Source organism: Apodemus sylvaticus, chromosome 7 (genome assembly GCF_947179515.1).
Source record: "Apodemus sylvaticus chromosome 7, mApoSyl1.1, whole genome shotgun sequence".
NCBI lineage: Eukaryota > Metazoa > Chordata > Mammalia > Rodentia > Muridae > Apodemus > Apodemus sylvaticus.
In genome coordinates, this window is record NC_067478.1 from 95,134,732 (window position 1) to 95,158,764 (window position 24,033).

At 44.8% G+C, this 24,033-nt stretch overlaps 1 protein-coding gene across 4 annotated transcripts; it reads right to left on the reverse strand.

Annotated features, from left to right (window-relative positions):
• Positions 1–4,467: 4,467 nt before the first annotated feature.
• Positions 4,468–22,388, reverse strand: Tmem218 (transmembrane protein 218). Of its 4 annotated transcripts, none has more exons than XM_052188697.1 (4): positions 22,220–22,388; positions 11,505–11,615; positions 10,603–10,705; positions 4,468–6,483 (listed from the first exon to the last, which is right to left on the reverse strand). In XM_052188697.1, exons 2-4 carry the CDS (start codon positions 11,612–11,614, stop codon positions 6,349–6,351), a joined length of 348 nt encoding a protein of 115 aa, XP_052044657.1. In that variant the 5' UTR covers position 11,615; positions 22,220–22,388; the 3' UTR covers positions 4,468–6,348. The 4 variants fall into 4 exon arrangements, with proteins under 4 accessions (XP_052044657.1, XP_052044656.1, XP_052044659.1 ...); XM_052188696.1 differs by lacking the exon at positions 22,220–22,388 and adding an exon at positions 20,996–21,551; XM_052188699.1 differs by lacking the exon at positions 22,220–22,388 and adding an exon at positions 12,575–12,730.
• Positions 22,389–24,033: the final 1,645 nt, after the last annotated feature.

Below are 24,033 nucleotides of genomic sequence, written 5' to 3' on the forward strand. Positions count from 1 at the left end.
GCCTCCTGCTGAGCATTTGGAGGCTTCACTGCGGGTGTGAGGAGGGTCCAGCCTGAGGTGGGTGTGAGGAGGGTCCAGCCTGAGGTGGGGATGGCGCTGCAGGGAGCCCTGAGACCTAGACAGAGCAACAGACCTTGTCCCTGAGGCTGTTCAAGTAAGGGAAGTTTGGGAATGGAAGGAGGCCATCCTTACAGCTGGAAAATGGGACCCTATATTCTGTAGTTGGTATAATGCCCCCACCCAGAATGTCTACACCCCAATTCTTAGAACCCATAAATATACTGTGCTACATGATAAAGGAGACTTCGGGACTGTGAGATGGGTTGTCAAGTGAGCCCAGGATAACAAGTCTCTCAGTGATGACAGTGAGGCAGGGGTGGGAGAGATTTGAACATGTTACATTGCTGGGTTTGGAATCCAGAAAGGGCTCACCAACCCTGGAATGTGAGTGACTTCTAGAAGCTGAAAAATTGCAAATAGATCCTCCCCTAGAATCTCTCCTACAGTACTGTCCTTAGCCCTGTGAGACAGTAAGATAAAACGTGTGCATTGCTGTAAGCCACGTGAAGTTTGTAATGTGTTACAGCAGCAATAGCAAACTAATACGCGTCATTAGTGTAAAACAAGACATGACCAACTTACAGTCAGAAGCATAGGAAACAGAAGTGTCCGGTGCTGGGAAGCTGGCTCAGTGGGTAAAGCGCTTGGTGTGCAAGCATGAGGAACTGAGCTGGAACTCCAGAACACACTTGAAGAAGAAAAGTGTAGGGGCAAGTAATTATCCAGCACCTGAGAGGCAGAAGCAGGCAGATAGCAAGCTCCAGGCTGGCGAGAACTTACCTAAGACAAACAAAAACCAAGATAGGTGGCATCTGACAGTGACACCCGAGGTTCATGGCCTTCACATACATACATATCCATCACCCATGCGCATGTGCATGTGCCAAAATCCTCAAACATTAACACGAATACAGGGGTGGCCACATAGCATCTAGTACGGCAGCATCCTTTTAGAAATCCCTGCTCCCTCTTCTGGCTGCTACACGGTGGGTGCCCCAATCAGAGCTCATCAATGACATCATCTTTCGGTATACCTTAACTACTTTGTCCCACACTCCTGCCCAGTTCCAGACTTGGGACTTCCTCCCCACAATTGACAGCTGCTTCTAGGGGCTTCTCTCACGTAGATCTGTGCTGCCTGAACCTGGTCCCTTTAATCCTGTTTGTGCCTTACAGACACAGTATAAGTGTTAGGAGCTTCAACACTGAGCCACACTGCCTCCCTTCCAACCTTGACCCCTAAATCCCCCGTGTTGATGGTTCCCCCAGTGTGCACCTGTCATGTCAGTTGGAGACACTAACAAGACCCACTTAATAGACTTGACACATGAGGACAAAGCACTTACAGTGCGCTTTGAGAATGCCTGGCATCTTTGCTGCATGTCATAAAACTGCCATGTCTGCGTGAATGGCATGTGCTTATTTCCAGGTTTGGGCTTGGGGTTAAAGGGTCAGTTCGATCAACTGAAAAGCCCTTTCCGGTCCTAAACTGTCACATTCCACTCAGGGTAATCAACAGGTTTCCAGATTATTTTCTGTATCTGATTCTCGCATCTGGTTAAGCCAAAGGCTGGGCTGACATGTTTATCATTTGTTCTCATCAGTGTTAGTCGTTCTAAAGGATTTTTACCTTTACAGACACGAGTGGGGGAAACGGTGGGTGCAAACAGCTGACCAATGGAAAACTAAGGAGTTGTTTGAAAGCACAGCTTGATCTTTAAGGTATGAGATAAAAAAGAATGGATGAGGAGTTAGTGTTGGCACTTCAGGTCTGAGAGACCCTTCCTCTGCCTGTTTCTCATCTGTGAAATAACAGCACACTTCTTTACACACTGGGAATCAAAAAGGAACATGTAGCTTCTTCAGCGATGGGACTGAGTTGATAGGAAAGGTTAGGTCTTCAAGATTAGAACAGGAAACTCATCACTGTATTAGAATAAAAACCCATGGACTGCCCAGGAACCCTCGCCCTGATCCCTTTGCCTGACTCCATCAGCACACATGCACTGGGCACTCAGCGGTGTGGAAGGGCAGATGTGCTGCTTACACGGAGGGAGGGAGGAAGCGCTGTGCTCTCGGTGCCTGTGCACTGATACAAGCCCTCTGCTGCAGTTTAACATTAATTATCTGAAACCCCTGATCAGAAAAGAATCGAGTTTTTCTACCCAATTACCAGTGAGAAATTTTTAAGTTGCTTATCAAAATATTACTCAACATGCTCAGCTGGTTTGAGAGATTTCTAAACCATTACAGGGTATGGCTTAACTGACTGGACAAACATTCTGCCATGATGGAGCTGGGAGGGTACTGATGCTCTAGCCTGCCAGGACACCGGCCTGCAGCGCCATCAAGGACTTGTTCTCTCACACAGCGGAGAATCGCCACTCCTTCTGGACAGTGAATGAACAGCACAGCCTGCCCTGTTGAGAGAATGGCTAATGGGCCCTGAGATGATCTGGGTGGGTGTCTGAGGAATAACCCTAAGCTAGCCCTGTCTGCAGGCAGGCTCCGGACACAAGGAGGGATGCCTCATGTTGACTTCTCTGAAATCCATTGGTTCATTTGTTTAGCCTTCCATTTCTGGACTTTTGTTGTTGTTCTTGTTATTTGTCTTTTAAGGTTGGACATGATTACCTTTAGTATGAAGAAAGTAAGTAATCATTTCCTTTCACCATACTAGTTCTTACAGATAAGAACTGTAGAAGGCAAGCCAAGATGAAATACTTGATATGGTGTGTGTGTGTGTGCATTGTATAAAGCCAGCTCTTAATACATAAGCCTGTGATATCAATTTAAAAAAATCGGATAGCAATGATATATGGGAAGATATTTAGATTTTTCACCTTTACCAAAATTCCTCCCTCTGTAGATAACTAAAATCTCACAGATACTAACTACTGACTTTATAGATTATTTTGGTTTTGTATGTTTAAAGATTTATTTAATAATTATATACATGAATGCTCTGTCTTCATGGACATCAGAAGAGGGAATCAGATCCCATTACAGATGGTTGTGAGCCACCATGTGGTTGCTTAGAATTGAACTCAGGACCCTTGGAAGACCAGTCAGTGTTCTTAACCACCGAGCCATCCATCTCTTTAGCCCCACTTTTGTAAGTTTTTATTTTTAAGCTCAAGGACAAGTTTATTACAATTTAAAAACTCCAGGCCAGGCAAGCTGTTGATCTCAGGAGTTGCCGGAAGAGGAAAATGCAGAAGGAGAAAAGCCTTGTGGTCCCAACATTCACCCCGGACTGGAAGCTAGCACCACATGGCAGGGAGGCCATGTTCCTTTAGAGAAAGAGTAAGGAAGCCCAAACTGTCAGAAAAAGCATACTTAGGTTCTGGCCAACAGAAAGAAAGAAAGAAATCTGAAAGAAAGAGAAAAAATTAAAACGTTGCCTCTTTCCGAGTCAGTATTTAGAAAGGTAAGCAGCCCTACCTAAGTGTAGTATCTCACTAAAAGGATAATTACTCCAGCCATTCTTTAGTATAGCTAAAGTGATCCTGCCACCCTAGCAGTGATCCCTTGGCCAGGCGGTTGACCTGGCCCAACTAGGATGTTAGGTCCCTACTCGGGCCAGAGATTCCACTCTCTTGACCAGTTCACTCTCAATGGGCTTTGATTGCTACTGTAAGAGTCCTCCTTCTGAAGCTTTGTCTTCATCCTCTGATTTACGTCACCCTAAATCATTTAGGAACTAGATCAGGGATCAGAGCCTCTCCCTCCCCCCACCAACACTTTTGATATCTTTTGATCTTTAGTTGGATACCTTTGCAAAGGAATGAGAAAGGTAGATTCGTGGTCAGGAATTCATATATATATGAATCCTTCCAGAGTTTCCTTGCCAGCAGGCTTCTTGGGAGGAAGCACATGGCACTCTGTGCCTGTCAGGGTCGGCGCTCCACTTGGGCTGGCTCAGGCCCTCTACAGGAAGGCTCACAGGTACCCGGAAGCTCTGTGCACTGAGGCGAATAGCCTGAGCTCCAGACTGCCCACCGCCCTCACAGTGTCCACATGTTCTCCCCTCCCTTCCATTCTCAGAACAACATTTCTTTGTTTCTTCCCCATAAGCCCTAGGTCAGACTAGAATTTCATTTGAAGGTTTCTGAATGACAGCTCATCTGGAAGGGTTGTAGAGGGCAGCTGTATCTGGTCCTTACCAGCCGTGACTCCCAGTAGACGCTGGTTTCCGCCTCTTCTCATTGGGCTGAGCTCCTATGACATGGCAGAAGTGGGTGTTTCTATACGCCAACAGCAGTATCAAGGAGATAGGAAAGAGAAGTGGCAACCTCTCTCAAGTTCCCAACCAGTAGGTCACAAATCGACAGCAGCAGCTGTCAGCCCTTATCCTTCACAGGGTAGGATATCACATACCCTGTATATCAGTTATTTACATTGCAATTCATTTTTTAAGTTTTTTAAAAAAGATTTATTTATTATGTATATATGATTACACTGTAGCTGTCTTCAGACACACCAGAAGAGGGCATCAGATCTTTACAGATGGTTGTGAGCCACCATGTGGTTGCTGGGAATTGAACTCAGAACCTTTGGAAGACCAGTCAGTGCTCTTAACCACTGAACCATCTCTCCAGCCCCTACATTACAATTCATAACCAGCAACATTACAGTTATGAAGTAGCAATGAAAATACTTTCATGGCTGGGTTTACCACAACAGGAGGAGCTGGATTAAGGGGCTGCGGCATCAGAAGGGCGGAGAATCCACTGGTGTAGGTCTTCTACTGTGAGAGAGACTGGCTTCTGCCACATCTGGGCTTACCAGGTGGCTGCTCTGTGAAGCCTGGGAAAGTTCATCACCTTAAACGTCAAGATTTTTCTACTTAAAAATAAGAGCAATAATAATAAGTTGTTATAAAACTTAAGTCTCAAAGAAGTCACTGCAGCCTAGGCACCTCGCTGGCTCTATCACCTTTCCTGCGTGTTCTCCAGGCTCTCAGACTCCCCTTCACGTTGCTCTAGAGAGACAAGGCAGCACTTCCAAAGCGACCCAGACTGGACCCTCCACCCCATTCAGGGACAAATTTTATTGAGCTTGGATGTTAGACAAATGTGAAGTTATACTATAATGCTGAGAATATACATCCCTTAATTATTTTGGAGGAAGAATTTCCAAGATGAAAACATAGAGGCAGGCATGTGGGACGCATCTATAATCCTAGTACCCAAGAAGCCTGAGGCAGAAGGAGCCAGAGTTCAAGACAGCTCTGGACCAGCTTGGAATCAACCAACTAATCAACTGATCAAGAAGATAAAAAGAGCCAGGCCTGATGGTTCAGGTCTAAAATCCCAGCGACTTGGGAAACCAAGGCAGGATGGCAAGCTCAAACAAAGCCTGTCTTGGCTACAAAGAAAGTTCAAGGCCAGCCTAGGAAACAGTGGAATTGTTCTTCCAGACAAAATGTAAGTAGAGGGATAGGATGGTCGAGTACACATGTGAGGTCCTGGGTTCAATCTGTAGTACTGCCAAAGGACAAAAGGAAAAGAAAAAAGAAAGGGCCAAAGCCCAAAATTGATGCATACATAATACTCAATACTTAAATAAGGCACCCAGAGGCTACCTCTCTTGGGAGAAAAAGACCTAAGACACATGGCAGGACGACATCTAACATTTCCATACCTCCCTTCTAATCTCTAAGTAAACTTCAAATGTATATATACACAAAAGCTGTAGCCAGGAGTTTGAAGAGCAAGCCCTTTGGTGGTAGTTTATTGTGTTATTAGAACTCAGGCAAGTGCTGCATACTATCTTTACAGAGTTCCATGGAACTGCACATGATGGTCAATAACTGCTGCCTGATACATCTTCCATACTTTCTCATTAAAGCAATATTGTGTTAAATGACTTTCTCTTCCAAATGGTTCCAAATGCTCAACTGAGAACTTATAATTTATATGTTATTAAAAAGGACCAGCTTCTTCTGTTGGACAGCAAAGCCCAAAACTCCTTTTCCCCAAATCTCTACTCACAGCTTGACTGAACGTTTACCCAAGGCAGGCCACTGTTACTACTGTTCATTCAAAACAGACAGAAATCCGAGCACGGGTTCTGAGAAGACATTTGTACCTGTCTTGATGGTGACAATTTGCATCCATGGACTCTGCTTTGCTACAGAGTTTCTGGAGGCCAGGGCTCAGGAGGTTTGCCTTGGCTACAAATGGTTATTCCTCTGGTCTGAAGACATGAAGGTGTTCAAGGCTCCAGAGATTGCCTTTGCGCTCATCCGTGATGTCAACATGTCCCGTGTTTCCATTACCGTGCTCAGCAGGACCTCAGTGGTTTGGCATAGATTGGCTCCAGCACATGATGAGTAAGAAGCAGAAAGAGGCCTCCAAGAAAGACAGCGCTGAGGAAAGCCAGCAGGACATAGCGGCCGATGAAAAAGGCATCCACAATCTGGAGAGAGAAAACATTAAAACGGAATCTCTGCCACTCCGACGCCCTGCCTGTGTGACCCTGATGGCTGTGCCAGGAGTTTCTTTGTAACTTCAAGTAGCATCCTGCTCTAGGTTCCCTCTGCATTTGGGTAAGAAAACTTTTAGCTTCCAGAGTAGAAAATATAAGGTTTTCATAGAAAAAGAGGAAGAGGAGAAGGAAGAGAAGGAAGAAGAAGAAAAGGAGGAGGAGGAAGAGGAAGAGGAGGAAGAGCAACAACGACTAATAATAATAAGGCACAGGAAACCAATGGCTCAATTGAGGGGAAAGAGTAGCTTTCGGAATGAGGACCTGAAGCTTTCATCAGAAGGGCTCTGAACCCTAATTGCAAGGCAGTGCGGGAAAGTGGCCACTTAGCTAAGATATTAAAGCGCTAAAAGGGTATGTAACCTGCCCAATCATACAGCTGGTTGCCTAGTAACCAGTCATATGGGAAGCCCTAATTTTATTGGTCTTTGTTGACAAAAACCTGTATCTGGTATTGGCTTTGCCCAGATGTCTGCTGTCCACTTCTAAGGAACAGAGCTCTGTTCTCCTCAAAGCTAAGTGGTGGTGCTTAAATGGACAGGGAAAGCAGGTATCATAAACCAAATGATTGCCTAACTTACTTCACAGATACAATGAAAACCCATTTCCTGGAGAGATTCCCAAATACCTGACAGCAATGGTCACAGCCTAAAGAATGGCCCAGAGATCCTAATCCCTAGAGCCCATGAACTCATGGATTGCATGACCAAGTGGAGTTAAGGCTTGGCCTGGAAGTAGGCAGATGAGCTTGGATTATCCAACCCAGGGAGGCCCAATGTTAAAAAGAGTCCTTAAGATGGCAGAAAGGGCACAGTGCCCAGCCGCCATCCTCCCACGCAGTGGAGGTGTGGGTGAAGAACAACATTTGCAAACACGGCCCCTGTGGAGCTCTCCTGTCAGTCTGGCTCCTGTGCTTGGTGGCCTTCAGGGTCTGTGCTGAAGCTTGTCTTCCAGGCTCCAGGGTGGACACAAGCGAATACCTTCCCAGCCTCCCTCGTCTGCCAGTCCTTTGTCACCATGCTGTCCATGCATACTTGAAAGTATCAGAGTATCCACAAGCATACATGGGGTTTCTGTCCCACAACAACATTCACAGTTATAGGCCACACACACACACACACACACACACACACACACACATATACACATATATACACACACATATACACACACATACACACACATATACACATACACACACATATACACATACACACACACACATACACACACATATACACACATATACATACACATATATACACACATACACACACATATACACATACACACACATACACACACACACACACACACACACACACACACACACACACACACACGTTTTTCTTTGCAATACTTGACATCTTGGTACCGTGCTTGGTCTTACAGGAGTTGTGCATGAAAGCAGATCTCTGAGACCAGTCTTAGTCGCCCATGACATCCCTTGCATGAAACATGTTGTTATTTATTGTTTTGTGGCTAACTGGAACCCAGAGTCACCAGGGAAGCTAGTGCAGGGGTTCCTTACGCACCACCTGCGTTCTAAAGGTTCCTGGGTGGCTGTGTGTGGGTGTGGCTGGCTGTGTGTGGTAGGAGCCAAACCTGTTCACTGAAGCAGTGCCCAGGCCTGTCGATTTTAAGATGAATTTTGTGAATCTCCCCCTTTTGTGTTTCACTGTGTCATATCAGTATAAGAAAAATAAAATTTGGAGTTATTAAAAAAAAAAAAAGAGTCCTTAAAAGCTAACGATATGCTGGAGGCAGAGGTAGGCGGATCTCCACTGTATTTCAGACCAGCCAAGGCTACATAGGAAGACCTTGTCTCAAGAAACGAAACAGAATGAAAGAAGAAGCAGAAACTACGTTCAGGAAAAGAGATGTGAGATGGATACAGTAAGAGAAATGACACACTGCTCTGCAGATGGCCACAGACGGAAGCCATGGGCCAGGCACCAGGAGCTGGAGACATCAGCAAGCAGGCATTGTTCCAGAACCGCCGGAAAGATGCATGGCCCTGCCCGCCCTCGGTTTTAACTCAGGGAGATTGGTGGGCTGCTAACGTACACAATTGTAGATGACAAATCTATGGTAGGAACCATTATGCCGGCAGGAATTTGTTACAGCAGCAACAGAAGGCTAATACAGTGTTGATGAACAAAGTACCTGAACATTGTACTCAGTGGTAAGGGTGAGATCCAAAGACATCAAGAAGAAGGCTGAGGGCACCCCAGCTGCTCCAGAGACTACCCCAACAGTCAACTGACAACCAAGGTCAGTTTGATAAAACAGCTTTAACATAACTTTGACCTTGGCTCTGGTACTGAACAAGTCTCTCGCGGGCTACATGTTTGCTCGCTCGACTGTTTCACTTTTTAATTAGCCAATTAGCAGGCCTTGGGTGCAGAAGGCCCAGGCCATGTATTATTGATATGGTATTGAGCCAGGCTGCTGCAGGGGCCAGCCCTCAGAACCTGAAAATGAAAACTCCAATTCTGCCGGCCATGCTGACAAACATATTTTGCTCAATCCCGATTGTCTCCTGAGTCTGAAACTCATATGACAGAAGAGAAGGATTGATTTGGAAAGGATGCTTGCTCTGTGCCTTTTCCAGTAGTCACATCTGCAATAATTACAAATATGGCGGCACGGTATCCCTCTTTTCTCCTAAAAACAAAGAAACTGGGGTAGGCCAGTTGCAAAGAAGAGCCTGACACCCAAGGGAATAAATCCTGGAATCTGTGGTAAGCATAATTTTCCTTAGAGTTTCCAGAGCTAATTTTCTTCCTCTCACTTTCATTAGTCTTAGGTAGAGCTGGAAGCATGTGTTCATGTTACTTTAAAAAAGTATGTTATTTTGTGGGCTATATCAAATTGGCAGTCTTTCAGATCTGGAGAATGGTCTTTGATATTCTATTGAGTTACAACAAGTGTGAAGATTTTTGGGGGGGGGAGGTGTGTGGTTTTAGAGACAGTGTTTCTCTGTGTAGCTCTGCCTGTCCTAGAACTCACTCTGTAGACCAAGCTGCCCTCAAACTTAGAAATCCTCTGTCTCTGCCCCCTAAGTGCTGGGATTAAAGGCATATGAGACCATTGTCCAGTAAAAATTTGAAGATTCTGAGGGCAGAGCTCAGCTTAAATCCTTACTCTGCTTTTTCCTGGACAGTGTGAATTTGGGCAGATCCGCTGACCCTCTTACCCAGAAAGCAAGAGCACCTAACTTAGGGTGTGTTTTCAATGAGACGGTATAAACAAGGGGTTTAGCACAAGCCTCTCAATACAGTAATCCTTTAAGAATGTTAGCTATTAGCATGGCTTCTACTTCAAAATTAAAATAGCCACTGGGAGGAATCAGAATGCCACAAGAAGATGCAATGGGCAGACAGGTCAGTACCCTTAGCAAGAGCCTGTGGGTCTGAGACCAGCCACACATGGTAGAACCAGAGCCTCAGGTCAGGAATGAACCAGACCACATGAGGTCTGCAGAAATGGGGCGATGACAGAGGTGATACAAATCGATTTCCAGAAGTAGGGGCTGGCAGCTGAGGTCTAAGGGATGAAGATGACAGTCATTAGCATAGAACACATCTGTAACTTCACCTTCTGCTTTCCCGGGAAAGGCTCCTCTTACCCACTGTCCTTGATGGAGATGGTTCTCTTAACACAACAGTGGGAACAGTCAACCTCAGGACGGGGAATCATGTCACTCAGCACCCTGAGAGCACTACACCCGTTTTGACCAGGATCTGAGACTCCAACCCAGTGCTACCAGGAATGGGGACCACCACCCTTCCTGGTCAGTTCCTAGTTCCTAACGGTTTTCCTGTCTCTAAGTAAGGAGTGGCTCTCCACACTGTCATTCAACTTGACACAATGATGGCCACCAGGTAAATCAGTGCCTGGCAGGGCTGCAGGTGGGACTCATAAGAGCCTTTCCCAGGTAAAGGGACAGGGGCCTTGCAGGTCCTTTGGAGCCCCATTGTTGTTTGAACAGCTCACAGGGCAGGGGGGAGGGGCTGAGATGAGGGGAAAAATGAAACCCAATAGCTTTACCTTCATTTCGCCTTCTGGGGCTGGGAATTCACCAGCTCGAGGGAAAAGCAATAGAACTGTGGTAATGATCAGAGCACCGAGGAAGACAAAGACGATGGAGAACCTGGGGACAGAGACCTGAGTGTCAGATGCACTGCAGACAGTCTTCTTGTAACCGGTAGGCCTGTGCTGGCTTGTCCCAGCGGTCACAGTCCCTGAAGGTTCACAAAGTCCTCCACCTCAAAGCCTTGTTTCCCGGACACGTGCCAGCTGGGTATATTCCTACTTATTCCTGGTAACTCCAAATTCCTAACAATGGGAATTCATAGTTTTCTGCACCAAGTGTCCATTCATGCACCCAGATATACCCATCCCTCCTATCCCCACACACCTTTGTTCTTTCAGACCAGAGCACTTCGACAAATACTGTAGCTTTCCGTTTATTACCGTCACAACCCTGACATAGTGTGTGTCTCAAGTGTCTCCAGGATTAGGTTATGGCTTGCTACAGAGCGCCAGGCCAACTCACTGTAAACTTCAGTGTTTGTGGGCCCAGGGTAGGGCCTTAAGGATTGGACCAAGCATGTGCCATAAATCTGAACAATTAGACAAAACTTCTACCTACAAGCCCCAAGGAACTCAATATCGGCCAAAGTGGATTTTCCCGTCTTCTCTGTTCTCCCTCCCACCCTCCATCTCCTCCACAGTGAGAACAGAAGAACACGCTTCCGTTCCCCTCCCACCTCTACCTCAGAGCATAAATAACACAGTTAGTGCTTATGATAAGAGGTTAAAATGCAACTCGCTCAAACTGCCAGTAATTACAAAAATGATCTTCTGAATTCTAAATGTTTAATGAGCGTCAGCGATTTTTGCCTCTAATTGCTTTTACCTAGGACTCCCGGCTGGAAAGAATGCCTTACCTAGCTATCCCAGAGGCTCTGGATAACAGCGCACACAGCAGCAACACCAGAACCCAGATCAGAGCGAGGAGGAACACGCCAGCACCCACTCCCAGCACCATGCCAGCCATCCTAGGGGACAGAGAGCGGCATTAGCCTCTGGTCACCCCCGCCTCCCTCCCGTGCGCACCTACTGTTCAGACAACACAGAAAACCTGAACTCAGTTTGAGGAATCTTAATGGCAAATACGTCAGGAGGCTCACTCATGGCCGGTCTTTCATTTGCAGGACTGTCCAGCCCCAGAGTCCCTTAATGAAAACCAGGAATGCAGAACCCAGAGCTTCCTTTATGTGTGAGCAGGGTGGGGGTAGGTGGGAGAGGGCTGGAGTGAGGCTGCTTTCTGCTGTGCCTATTGTCATTTCAAATTTGGCCTCTTCGGTTCCACTTTGACTTCTGGAGTCCACGTTAGAAATCCGAGCTCTTTCCCCCTACAAACTCTAACCAAGTCTTCTCCAAAGTCTGAAGAAAGCCAAGGCTTCAGTTAAATCTGAGGTATGAACTTGAACTCAAAAGGTAATCACAAGACAGAAATTTCTACTCTGTTGTCAGGTTCTCATTCACAGAAGAAAACTCCCAGTCCCTAAAACAACAGACATCACCCCCTTTGGGTACATTCGATATGCTAAGTGTTTTACAAGACCTGGCCTGTTTGGTGGTGGCAATCAGAAAGGTCTTAGGTCACAGCTATACAAGAGACAAGTTAGTGTTGTTTTCCTAGTTGTGGCTCACAGCAGGAATTCCTTCTTTCAGTTCTTGAGACCACTGATGTAAATTAGAGGTGTCCAGATGGCCATGCGCCCCCTGCAGGATCTAAGGGAGGATGCTTCCTTGGGTCTAGTTTCTGGTGACTCCAGCCATTGCCTGGCTTGTCCCTCCAGTAACTGTCATCTCCACATGACATTTCCCTTCTCTGTCTTCTGTCTGCCCATTGTCACCAGATTTAAGGTCTAATCCCACATGCAAAGATCCTTTTGCCAAATAAATCACATGTACAGACATAGAGAGTTAGGATATCTTGGGGGCGGGGCACCTTCACTTCACTCATGAGGCAACACCGTTCCTGAGCACGTTCCTGAGTTTCCTTTTTACAGTGTCAGGGGCAGACCTTAGGAAAACAGCTTCGTCCTCAGGTTTCTTCGATGGAAATAGACAGGTATTCCATTGCAAGCTTGTTGGGAAAAAGAGACTGTAAGCATGAACTGGGGAAGGGAAGAGAAGGGAGGGGAGGGGAAAGGAGGGGAGGAGAAAAGGGAGGGGAGGGGGCGGGGAAGGGGAGGGGAGTATATTTAATCACCATCGTGCTGTGCCCACCGGGGGAAGCATTTTGCTCCTACTTAGGGATGATGAAGGTAACTGAGATACATACTCCAGCCAAGCTTCAGGTCTATTAGACACCAACATGACGCAAACACCTATCCATATTGCATTCTTATTTGCAGCAAAAGCAAATACTGAGAGCTGAGACAGTGAGAAGGTTAAGGGGGAGCAGCACTTGCACACTGGGGAAGGGATCAGTGGTGGGACGGTGGTGTGGAGGGAGTTCCCGTGCCTCTGTCGTCCCTGCAGAGCACTCTGCCCTCATCGGAGCCCTGTGGGCATCATGCCAGTAACTGCAGCACTGAGTGCTTCCTTGTCCTCAGATCTCTGTACTTGATGTTTCCAGAGGTAGGATTAGACCGTCAGTGGTGATTTGGGTGGCTGGACTGGCCTCTCCTCATAGTTCACAATGTGGCTTCATCAGAGGGAGGTCAATCCTCAGACAGCCCTTCCCTGACTTACCAGCTAAAGTAGCTCTCCAAAAGAGTTAGTCTCTGTTTCTTTCAGAGCACTCTTCATGACCCAGGCTCCTGCATGCCAGGCAAATGCCCAACTACTGATCCCAGCCTCAGCCTCCACGGTTAGCTCTTCTATCCACTTGCTTACAAGTTCATTTTCTGTCTCTTATTAAGACAATAAGCTCCTGAGGACAGACACTGTTTTGTCCACCCTGTTCTCAACAGTTCTCAGCATAAAGACGATGTAAAACAAATAATGTGCTGGTGAAGACAGGAAGCCATGCTGGTCAGTCTGAAAACTCAGGTGAAGGAGAGCTAAGGCCACAGCGACAGGGTGTGGACAGATGGTGGGAACTGCTGGTTAATGCGCTGCACGGGGCTAACGGGGGAAGATGGGAACGGCTGGTTAATGTACTTCACCAGCCTAACAGCAAAAGTGCCTAACAAAATGGAAATTTTAAAACCATACATGTAAAAAGGTAACATTCTGAAGTGCTTTGAATTTAATGTACCCCCAAAGCCTGATGGGTAAGCAGGACCTGGGATCAAAGTCTGCAGTGGTTCTGACAGGACATGGAGGCCTAAGAGGGTTCTCCAGTGGCGCCTCAGCCCATGACGCAGGAACAGTTCATAATGCACAAGGACAGTTCATAATGCAGTTCTAAATCCTAAACCTACACTATCTGTAAGTGCAGAGTTAGGGTCCCACTACTAGGCAGCGTGGGATTCCCAATAGGAACTACAATAAAAGTGAGAAACCTGCAAATCCCAAAGAGGCTAAAGTAAAGTTGCTGTTGGGGAACCCCTCAGTAGGCACACAAGGTTCCTTCAAGAATAAATCTGAGCAGACTAGGGAGGCGATTAAGTCAGTAAAGTGCCTACTGCACAAGCAAGTTCTAATCTCTGGCACCCATGTAAAAGCAGTGGTGGCCATCTGTAATCCCAGCACTGGGGAGTAGGGAAAGGAAGGCCCCGGAGCTCATTGGTGGTCAGTCTAGCCGACTGGTGAGCTCCAGGCTCCGTGGGAAATCCTGTCTGAAAAATAAGATAGAGAAGCAACCAAAGAAGACACCTGGCGTTGACCTCTGGCCTCTACCCAACACTTTCATATTAGTAACAAGAACTACTATGTACACAGGAATACTTGAACACACACACACACACACACACACACATACCACATAAACATACATCCAACCTACACACACAATTTTAAAAAGAAAAATAAATCTGGAATAAGCCAGGAGGTTGGGATCAACAGCAGAGCAGTTGCCTACCATGAATAAGGCTGCGGGTACAATCCTCTGTGCCACACAGAGTGTGAAATTTTTAATTTTATAGTATGCAGCAACAGTCATAGTGAATATGAGCACCCCAGAGTTGACTGCTGAAAGAGTCTCATTCTGGATTTTTAAAAACTTAAAAGTAGCTCTTTACATTAAGTGACAGAAAAGGCAAATGAAAGATGAAAACACTCAATCTGTAAAAGATATGTGAGGTGACACTTGGAAAACAATGGCAGGGAAGGGAGGGAACAGAGGCAAAGACACCCAATACACACAGAGCTCTCTCTTCTAGGACGAAAGTCCCGGAGAGCCGCTTCATCCTCATGTAAACACGCCAAGCACTGCTGAACTGCACCCTGGGAACGGCTAGGACGAGGAAATTCGTCTTGTGTGGTTTGCCCCAAAAGGGTAAAACAAAATAAAATAGTTAGTGGGGCATGATTTGTAACAAGATAGCATATGTAAAGATTTGAAACTATCAATAAGAACAGGTTTGAGAGAAATGATTTAGTCCAGAGATGTAACCTGGAGGACATATGAACCTAACCACAAAACCTCCAAACGTACAGTCAAAAAGACAAGAGCACTACAGTAAATGACACACCCAAGTTAATGGAGTTTACCATTATTTCAGAAATAGATCAGAGAAAAAAAATGAGATCCAACTTCACACAGAGGATAGCTGAATGGTCAATACATGTATGAAGTCCTTACCTCACTAGCCACCAGAAAAATGCAAATTAAAAACCAAGTGAAGAATCTCTATATGTCTACCAGATGGTGAAAAGGACGATGGCAGACAGTCTATAGGGATGTAGAACATTATGTACACAGTCCATAACACGCATGGCAGCAACCAACAATGTGGGTGAATCTCACAAGCATCAAGCGAAGGGCAGAGTGAAAAGTTCGCTGTAGACTCAAATTACGTAATGTTCAAAAACAGGTCCAACTGCTCCAGGGCACTGTCAGGAGTCTGTTTACCTTGAGTGATGGGATGGGGTGTGGAGAATAGAACTGTTCTTTGATCTGGGAGTTGGTTACCTGACTTTGTAACTTTGGTAATCTGTAGCTAGATATACACTAGGTTATGCCATTTCTGTATGTGTCATATTTCACTACAGAACCTTTTCTGAATGACTCAATGGTCATTAGATAGTTAATAAAATAAAGAGAGCAACCTTTTTTTTAAAAAAGTGAAATGCACTTTTTAAAAATATAGTGATTTGGAGCTGGTGAGATGGCTCAGCAGTTAAGAGCACTAACTACTCTTCCAGAGGTCCTGAGTTCAGTTCCCAGCAACTACATGGTGGCTCACAATCATCTGTAATAGGATCTGATGTCCTCTTTTGGTCCTCTTTTGGTATATCTGAAGACAGCAACACTGTACTCACATACATATAATAAATAAATCTTTGAAAAAAGGGTAGTGATTCTTTACGATATATGAATCTACATCATCACATACAGCACATGACAAGCAACAGAATATGGTACCCCAGTATTTCAAGTCATTTAGGGGTTGTGGGGACAAAATTAAGGGGCTGATATGAAACAGGTGGTCATGAGATATCTCTTTTTAAAAAATATTTGTTTTATATATGTGAGTATACTGTCTCTGTCTTCAGACACCAGAAGAGGGCATTGGATTTTATTACAGATGGTTGGGGGCCACCATGCGGTTGCTGGGAATTGAACTCAGGACCTCTAGAAGAGCAGTCAGTGCTCATAACCGCTGAGCCATCTCTCCAGCCCCATGAGCTATCTCTTAAAGCGAGGTGACAGGTGAGGTGATATTGCCTTCACTGTCTTCTAAACATCTGAATATAGAGTTCAAATTTGCATAGTAAAAATAGGCATGCATATGTACACATCTGTAAATAGGATTAAGTACAACACATATTTGTAAGTGGTTTGCAGCTAAAATCATGCAATTTTATGCAAAGGTCTTTGAAAAGTACCTGGATAGCAGAATAAAGCAGGCTGCACAGAGAAGTAACTCATGCTTTCAGATGAGATGGTTTAATTAAAAGATCTCAATTTTTCTTAACATGAAAACTCAGTACAGTTCTAACCAAAATCCAAAAATACTTTTTTTTAAGGAGTGGGAAAATGAATCCTAAATTCACACAGGAGAGTAAAGAGCCAAGAATAGCCAACAGCACTCTCAGAACAAGGAATGGCAATGTGCTTTTCTTGTCACCAACTGCCACAGGCACGTTATGAAACCAAGGTAATTAAAACAGTGTGACAGTGGGACAAAGACACGTGGACCAGTCATACGAAACGGAAAGCCCAGACACAGATCTGGGCATTTGTGAGGACTTCATACTCCCTAGGAAGTGGCTGGATTTATGGCCCAGTTTGAAAAAGGGTTTCCCAGTGGTGGTAACACAGATGATTATCTAACCAGGAAACAATGAAACCCGACCTCTACTCATAGCATGTACAGAAGTCGATTTTTAGTGGAAGTAATTCATGATGAAACGGCATATGTTTAAGTGTATGAACGGTCGGGCTGACGACACGAGAATACATAATGAAGTACAGTAGTCAGATGCTCGCCTAAACTTAGCATCACCATGAGTGCGAACGAAAGCTCCGCATGCGGACCATGCAGGTGTGTTGTGCTGGCAACTCAAATACCACGAGCTGTGCCGCCTTCAGTTAGATGATTTTTCTAGACCGAGGAACAAGTTCCAAACCACAGATCAGTATAATTTCCCCTTGAATTACATTCCTGGAAATTGCACTTCACTGAACTGTGCCAAAAATTACATTATGTTAACACAAAAAATGGAGTTAGGTTCTAGGCCCAGATAATTATTAAATGAGTATCCTAGAGGGCACGGGAAAGTTACACAAGATACAGGGTGATTCTTCATTTGGGGACTCTCCCAGCATTCCACAACATCTAACATTCCCAGCTCTCTGGCATATTCCAACCACAATAATAACTAAATATGGCCTCACAGATCCTCAAACGTCCTTTGGTGGCACCTCCCTTGAAAGTTCAAAAACACTTGTAGAAACTCTCATATAAGGAGACACACATAAGGGCATTCATTGCAATTCTAATAGCAAAGAGGAGGTAAAAGCCACACACCTATGAAATGGATTTATTGTAGTCTCATCATGAACACTTCAAATGAGTGGACGTGATCTATATACAGGGACACACAATATATCTCAAAAGCAGTGCTGACTGACAAAAGCGGCCTGTGTCTGTCCTGCCGCGGGGCTGTGTCTATAGTGGGGGACTGAGGCAGAAGTGTCTCTAGATCCAGGCCAGCAAGGCCCTATCTTAAACAAACAGACACAAATACACATTGAAAGATACGGAAGCACATAAGCAGCTGCCCTTTCTTCTCCCCTTCCAGGGACAGGGTTTAGAGACACACGGCGTGGTCCAGTGTTTGACATGCTGTGGTAGGTTTTCCTACAATACAGCCTCTAAGAAAAACGAGGCTGTCTCGAGCCCTGGCAACAGGAAGTTTCACTTTCAAACCAAAAAAGGCTGGGGTGCGCCCAGGAAGACTTCGAGGGGTTCCTGCTGTAGGATATAATGTCCTCATGAGATGGTCTAAGACAAAGCAGCAGGGCCTATGGTGGTCCCACGGGTGCTAAGTGTGTCTGTGACACGGTCAAGTGGCTTTCCTTATTGAGGAGCAGAAAACTTGTAAACCTATTGAAGGCATGGAGTCAGAAAGAAAAATAAACATGGAGTTTTTTAAAGTAATAATAATAATGATAAAAAATCATAGCTTGAGGGGAAAAAAGTAAATAAAAGTAAGCTGTAAACTGAAATCCAAAATATATAATTTGCATTTTGAACTTAAAAGTTATCTTCAATTATATACATATATACATATACACACATACACATATACATACACACATACACACATACCCATATGTACACATACACATATACACACATACACATATACACACATACACATATACATATACACATATATACATATACACACATATACATATATACAATACATACACATATACACATATATACATATACACATATATACATATACACATATATACATATACACATATACATATATACAATACATACACATATACACATATATACATATATATACTCATACACATATACACATATATACACACACATACACACACACACACACACACACACACACACACACATATATAGCAAAAGTATAATGGCAAATAGGCGGGAAAAATGGTTCAGTCAATAAAGTGCTTGCCCTGGAAGCAGGAGGATTTAGATTATTGAACTTATGTAAGAAATGCTTTTAACTCCAGTGCTGGAAAGTTAGAGACAGGAGGCTCCTTGGAGCTGGCTGGTCAGCCTCTCTAGCCTAGTTAAACTCTAGATCAATGAGACCCTGTCTCAAATGAAGTAGACAAGTGTTCTTGAGGATGACACCTGAGGTTATCCTGCAGCTTCTGCAGGCACACATGTAAGTGCACCAACCCTGAACACACATAACAAACAACAACAACAACAACAACAAATTGTACACAGCAATTCTGGTAAATCTCTGTGAGGGAGGAAGAAAACAATGGGACCAGCAAAGAGAATAAAAGGAATTTTAACAATTTGGGATCTTCATTTCTTTAAGATAAAAACCATGAGCGGAATGCCAATATTTATAAATCTGGTTGGCAGACCCCTCTATTTACTAGAGACTTCAGTAGCCTCTAGTTCTCAAACACTTGTGAGACCTATGAGACCTACTGTATTTATTTATTTATTTATTTATTTATTTATTTATTTATTTTATGTATATGAGTACACTGTAGCTGTACAGATGATGGTTGTGAGCCATCATGTGGTTGCTGGGAATTGAACTCAGGACATCTGCTCTCTCAGATCCCAAGATGTATTTTTTATTATATGTAAGTACATTTTAGCTCTCTTCAGACACTCCAGAAGAGGATGTCAGATCTCATTACGGGTGGTTGTGAGCCACCATGTGGTTGCTGGGATTTGAACTCAGGACCTTTGGAAGAATAGTCAGTGCTCTTAACCACTGAGCCATCTCTCCAGCCGAGACCTACTTCTAAAATTGTTTCAATGTTTATTTTTATTGTGTGTGCATTGGTCTTTGCCTGCATATATGTCTGTGTGAGGGTGTCTGATCCCCCGAGACAGGCAGTTGTGAGCTGCCACGAGGATGGTGGGAATCGAACCTAGGTCCTCTGCTAGTGTTAACTGCTGAGCCATCTCCCCAGGCTGAGACGTATGAGACTTCTTAATTTTTATAAGATAACTAATAGCTCAGTTTAGTGATTTCAGGCCAACTCCCTGAGTGGCTGACGCAGAAGAATTTCAAGTTCCAGGCCCAGCTGGGCCATCTGGTAAGACTGTTTGAAAATAAAGTTATCAAAAACAAACAACAAACTAACATGAGGGAGGGTCAGAGTTACCCAGTGGCAGGGCTTTTGCTTAGAATCAAAACTTAATCCCCACATCAGAGTGTACTTTACAGGATTTGGGAGCAGGGAGCAGAGACTGGAGATGGGTAATCAGTTAGGAGACTGCCACAATTCTACAAATAAGAACACTTGTCTTAGCTATGGAAATGGAAAGGGGTCAAAAGGGATATCAGAAACAACTAGCGTGACTGGCCGCGCAGATGAGGCTGCCCTGTAGGAAACCAGGATTAGCTGCGCTGTTTTGGATATTGTACAATAACCTGGAAGACATAAACAAACACTAATCACCCAGAAATCAGGATAAATGACAGCTGAGGCTGAGAACATCAGAAGCATTGATCCTCTATCCCCACAGATGCTGATTTGCTCAGGTGACATCAAGTTACATCTACAGTATGAATTTTAAGTGATAGGATAAACATCTCCGAGCCCTTATAAAAAGAGGGTCATTATTTTATAACCAAACCATTCTCTTCAGGTTCTTTTAATTTTTTTTTTTTTTTTATTGATGTGCGTGTATGTGTGATGTTTGTGCAGGTGCTTGTGGAGGCCAGAAGAGGGCATTAGATTCTGAAACTGGAGTTACAGGGGGTTTTAAGCCTGGACTGAGCCATCTCTCCAGTCCCAGTGAACTTCTGCTGCTCCTGCATCTACGGTCCCTGAGATTACACAGGTGTGTGGCACACTGGGGATAGAACTTGGGGTTTGTGCATGCTAGGTGTAGTGTGACATCTGAGCTATAAACCCCAAACCTCAGGAATAGCTAAATTATTTGTTAATAAGATTTGATTAAAACAACAACAAAAACAAGTCCATTTACTTAAGACCCAGAATACCATACAAATATTCTTTGAGAGTCTGATGCTTAAGACAACACAATTTTAAGAGTAAATTCATTTGAAAACAAGTAACCGTAAGAACAATTTTTGTAAATATAAGCACCTTGTGTAGCAGTTGACAAAAGCAAGACAAGGCCAGGGGTTTTGTTGTTTGCTTTGCTCCCTGATGGAGGCAGTGAGGGCCCCTGTGAAGTTTCTCCAGACCCTTTTGAATGTCTTATGTCCCGAATTCTTCCTCCACCTAAGGTTGGTTCTACAGGCCCTTTCACCCATTTTCCAGGGAAAAATGGAAAAAAAAATTCCCGCATCTAGGGCTCACTGGATGAAAACTATCATGCTCACCACCAGGCTGAGGATCTTTGTTTGTTTGTTTTTATTTTTCTAGACAGGGTTTCTTTGTGTACTCTTGGCTGTCCTGGAACTAGACCGGGCTGGACTCAAGCTCAAAGAACTGACAGCCTCTCTGCCTCCGGAGAGTTGAGATTAAAGGTAGAGGCCATCATAGCAGGATACGCTGGGGATCCTAAGGGAGAAAACTAATACCTTTTCAGAGGTCAGTTTACTGTCTGGGGCAGATGGAGATTACAGACAAGGCAGTGTGTCTTAAGGCTGTTGGTGAATGATACCCCAAATTTCAGAATCAAGCCCTTGAAAGCAATAGAAAATGATAGGTTACTACTGGACAGGATTGCCTTTCTGGAGAAATCTTTTTGTCTCGGGTAAAGCTTTGTAGACTAGGCTTGCCTCGAATTTATAAAGATGTGACTGCCTGAGCCTCCAGCGTGCTGCAACTAAAGATTAGCGCCATGACACCCGGCTCTCTTTTCAGCTTTTTAAAAATTGCTTATTCCAAACCTTCAAAAGCAGTTAGGATGGCCTGGTGTGGTAGTAAACATCTATCATCCTAGCATTCAAAAGGCTGGGGCAAAAGGACCACAAGTTTGGGGCTGGTCTGGGATATTTAGCAAGGCCCATCTCAAAACAAAACAAAACAAAACAAAACAAATAAACCAAAAACCAAATTGGAAGACTGAGCACCCACACTTTTATTTTCTACTTTAAAAACTTCTGCTTCGTTTGGGTTTTGAAACTTTAGGCTAATGCCAAATCAACTGCCATGGTCCCTAAGACCAGGTGACACCTGACTAACAGCAGAAAGTGGGTGCACCGCCGTCCTGCCCTTTTTACAAGGCAGGCAGCGATTCAGTCTGCAGGGTGCACCATACATCAGCTGCCAGCACCGCTGCTGGGAACACTGGATCTGAGCAGTAATCCCAGGTCTGCGGCCGGGATGACCTGCAGTGGTCCGCGCGCCAACCGCCCTCACCTTCCAGGCCTCCGCGGCCAGCCTCCCGGCCTCACCTGGCTCTCAGGTTCCTCACCCGGGCTCACCCCTCGCTCTCCGTCCCCTTCACCAGGGCTTTGGTCTACTTTGGACGAATCATAAGTAGGGGTTCATTTAAGAAATTAATGATGGACCAATCAAAGCCGCTCTTACAGCACTTAGCCTCTTCCTCACTGGCCGACGTTTGCTGTGCCTCCGGGCAACGCAAAGCGTGGTGGGTGGGTGGTGTGACGTCAGTCTCCTTTCCGTCCTTCGATTGGTCAATATGTACTGTCCTCAGTTACGATTGGATAGCAATGCGTGTCAATCACACCTCTGTGATTAAACCCTTGGACAACTACGCGTAATAGCTTCTCACTGTGCTGGTTAAGATTACTCCAGAGAGCTGTTCCGTCTAGACACCAGCGCCTGCCTCGCTGCCTGTCTGATGACCAGTCCGCGGGAGGGGCCAAGGATTGTGGGGACAATCAAATCGGCTTGGCATTTCAGGATCCTTAACATCCCTCCTGACTTGAATCCAGATTACTAGTTAAAATAACAACACATTCTATTATACTTACTTAGCCTTATTTTTTGGTCGTTTTTCCTCCCTTAACTTTTGACGGGTACCGACAAAGCAAGGATCAGTGAAACTAAGAGACTTGGAAAGAGGCCCGAGGTCAAATAAACCCTTTCCGGCATTGTCACCCAATGCTGGCAGCTGGTCCACACTTATGGAAAAGTGGTCTTCCCTAACTGCTACCCAGAATTTGTCAAGATTTTGTGGTCCAGGCCATAGGGTGTTCGATCAAAAGATCAGGCCAGCGAAAGGAAACAGGTCAAAGTCTGCATCCTGCGTTGTGCAAGCAAGAAGGGAAATCTGTCAAAAGCGATATCAGATTTGTGAACTGGGGTCCTGGAAGCTGTGCCCTTAGACAAAATATGGAAACGTTGGGAAGCAAACAATCGGGGCTGAGTGCATTCTGTCTGCCTCACTGCCTGTTTCTGTGGGAGGCATTTTCTCCCTACCTTTCTCCCCCTCTCCCTCTCCTGCTTTCTCCTCCCCCTCCCTCCCTTCTCTTCACATTCTCATTATGTAGCCCTGGCTGTCCTGGAACTCATTATGTAGATCAGGCTGGCCTTGGATTCACAGATCTGCCTGCCTCTGCCTCCCTAGTGCTGGGATTGAAAGCATGGGTTACTAACCTGGCTTTCAGTCACTCAGTTTCTGAATTTTGAATGAAGTAGAGGCTGATTGAATTTTACTGACTGTAGAAATAAATCTACAGGTCCTCATCCCTTTAACAACTGAACCTGAGGTGCCTCATTGAGGAGCTGTGTCCCTGTTACTACTGTAGCTATGTACTATGAGAGACTGAGAGGATGCACAAGAAATAAAATGTGACTTCTGTCTTAATGAGTTTTACATAGTTTGGCAATGTCATGCCAATGACACAGGGTATAAATCTAATTTATAGTTAGCTACTCCAGAGAATAGCAATTTTCCATACTTGAGAACACTTTGTTGTTTAAACTTTTATTTCCCGTGTATGAGTTTTCTGCCTACATGGTACATGGCGACCACCTGCATGCACATGTCCCTAAAGGTCAGAAGAGGTTGCGCCAGAGTTCCAGCAGTCTAACTATGAACCCATCTAAGGTAATTAACCCACTGACCAGCTCTCAGGACGCAGTCCCTAACTCTAAGCTTATCAGAGCCAGCCTTTGGGAAACTATATATCCAAGCCATAACAAACTTTTGTTAAAAACAGTTTTATTCTCCCCCAAGGAAACAAAAGCAAAATCAACTCGAAGTA

Excerpts from the sequence above, each read along its gene's own strand:
- Tmem218 (XM_052188696.1), bottom strand. The coding sequence starts at position 21,165 with ATGGGTGAAAGGGCCTGTAGAACCAACCTTAGGTGGAGGAAGAATTCG. Across the intron at positions 11,616-20,995 it reads TTTGTCAACTGCTACACAAG|GATGGCTGGCATGGTGCTGG; the intron begins GTGCTTATATTT and ends TCTGTCCCCTAG. Across the intron at positions 10,706-11,504 it reads AGAGCCTCTGGGATAGCTAG|GTTCTCCATCGTCTTTGTCT; the intron begins GTAAGGCATTCT and ends CTCTGTCCCCAG.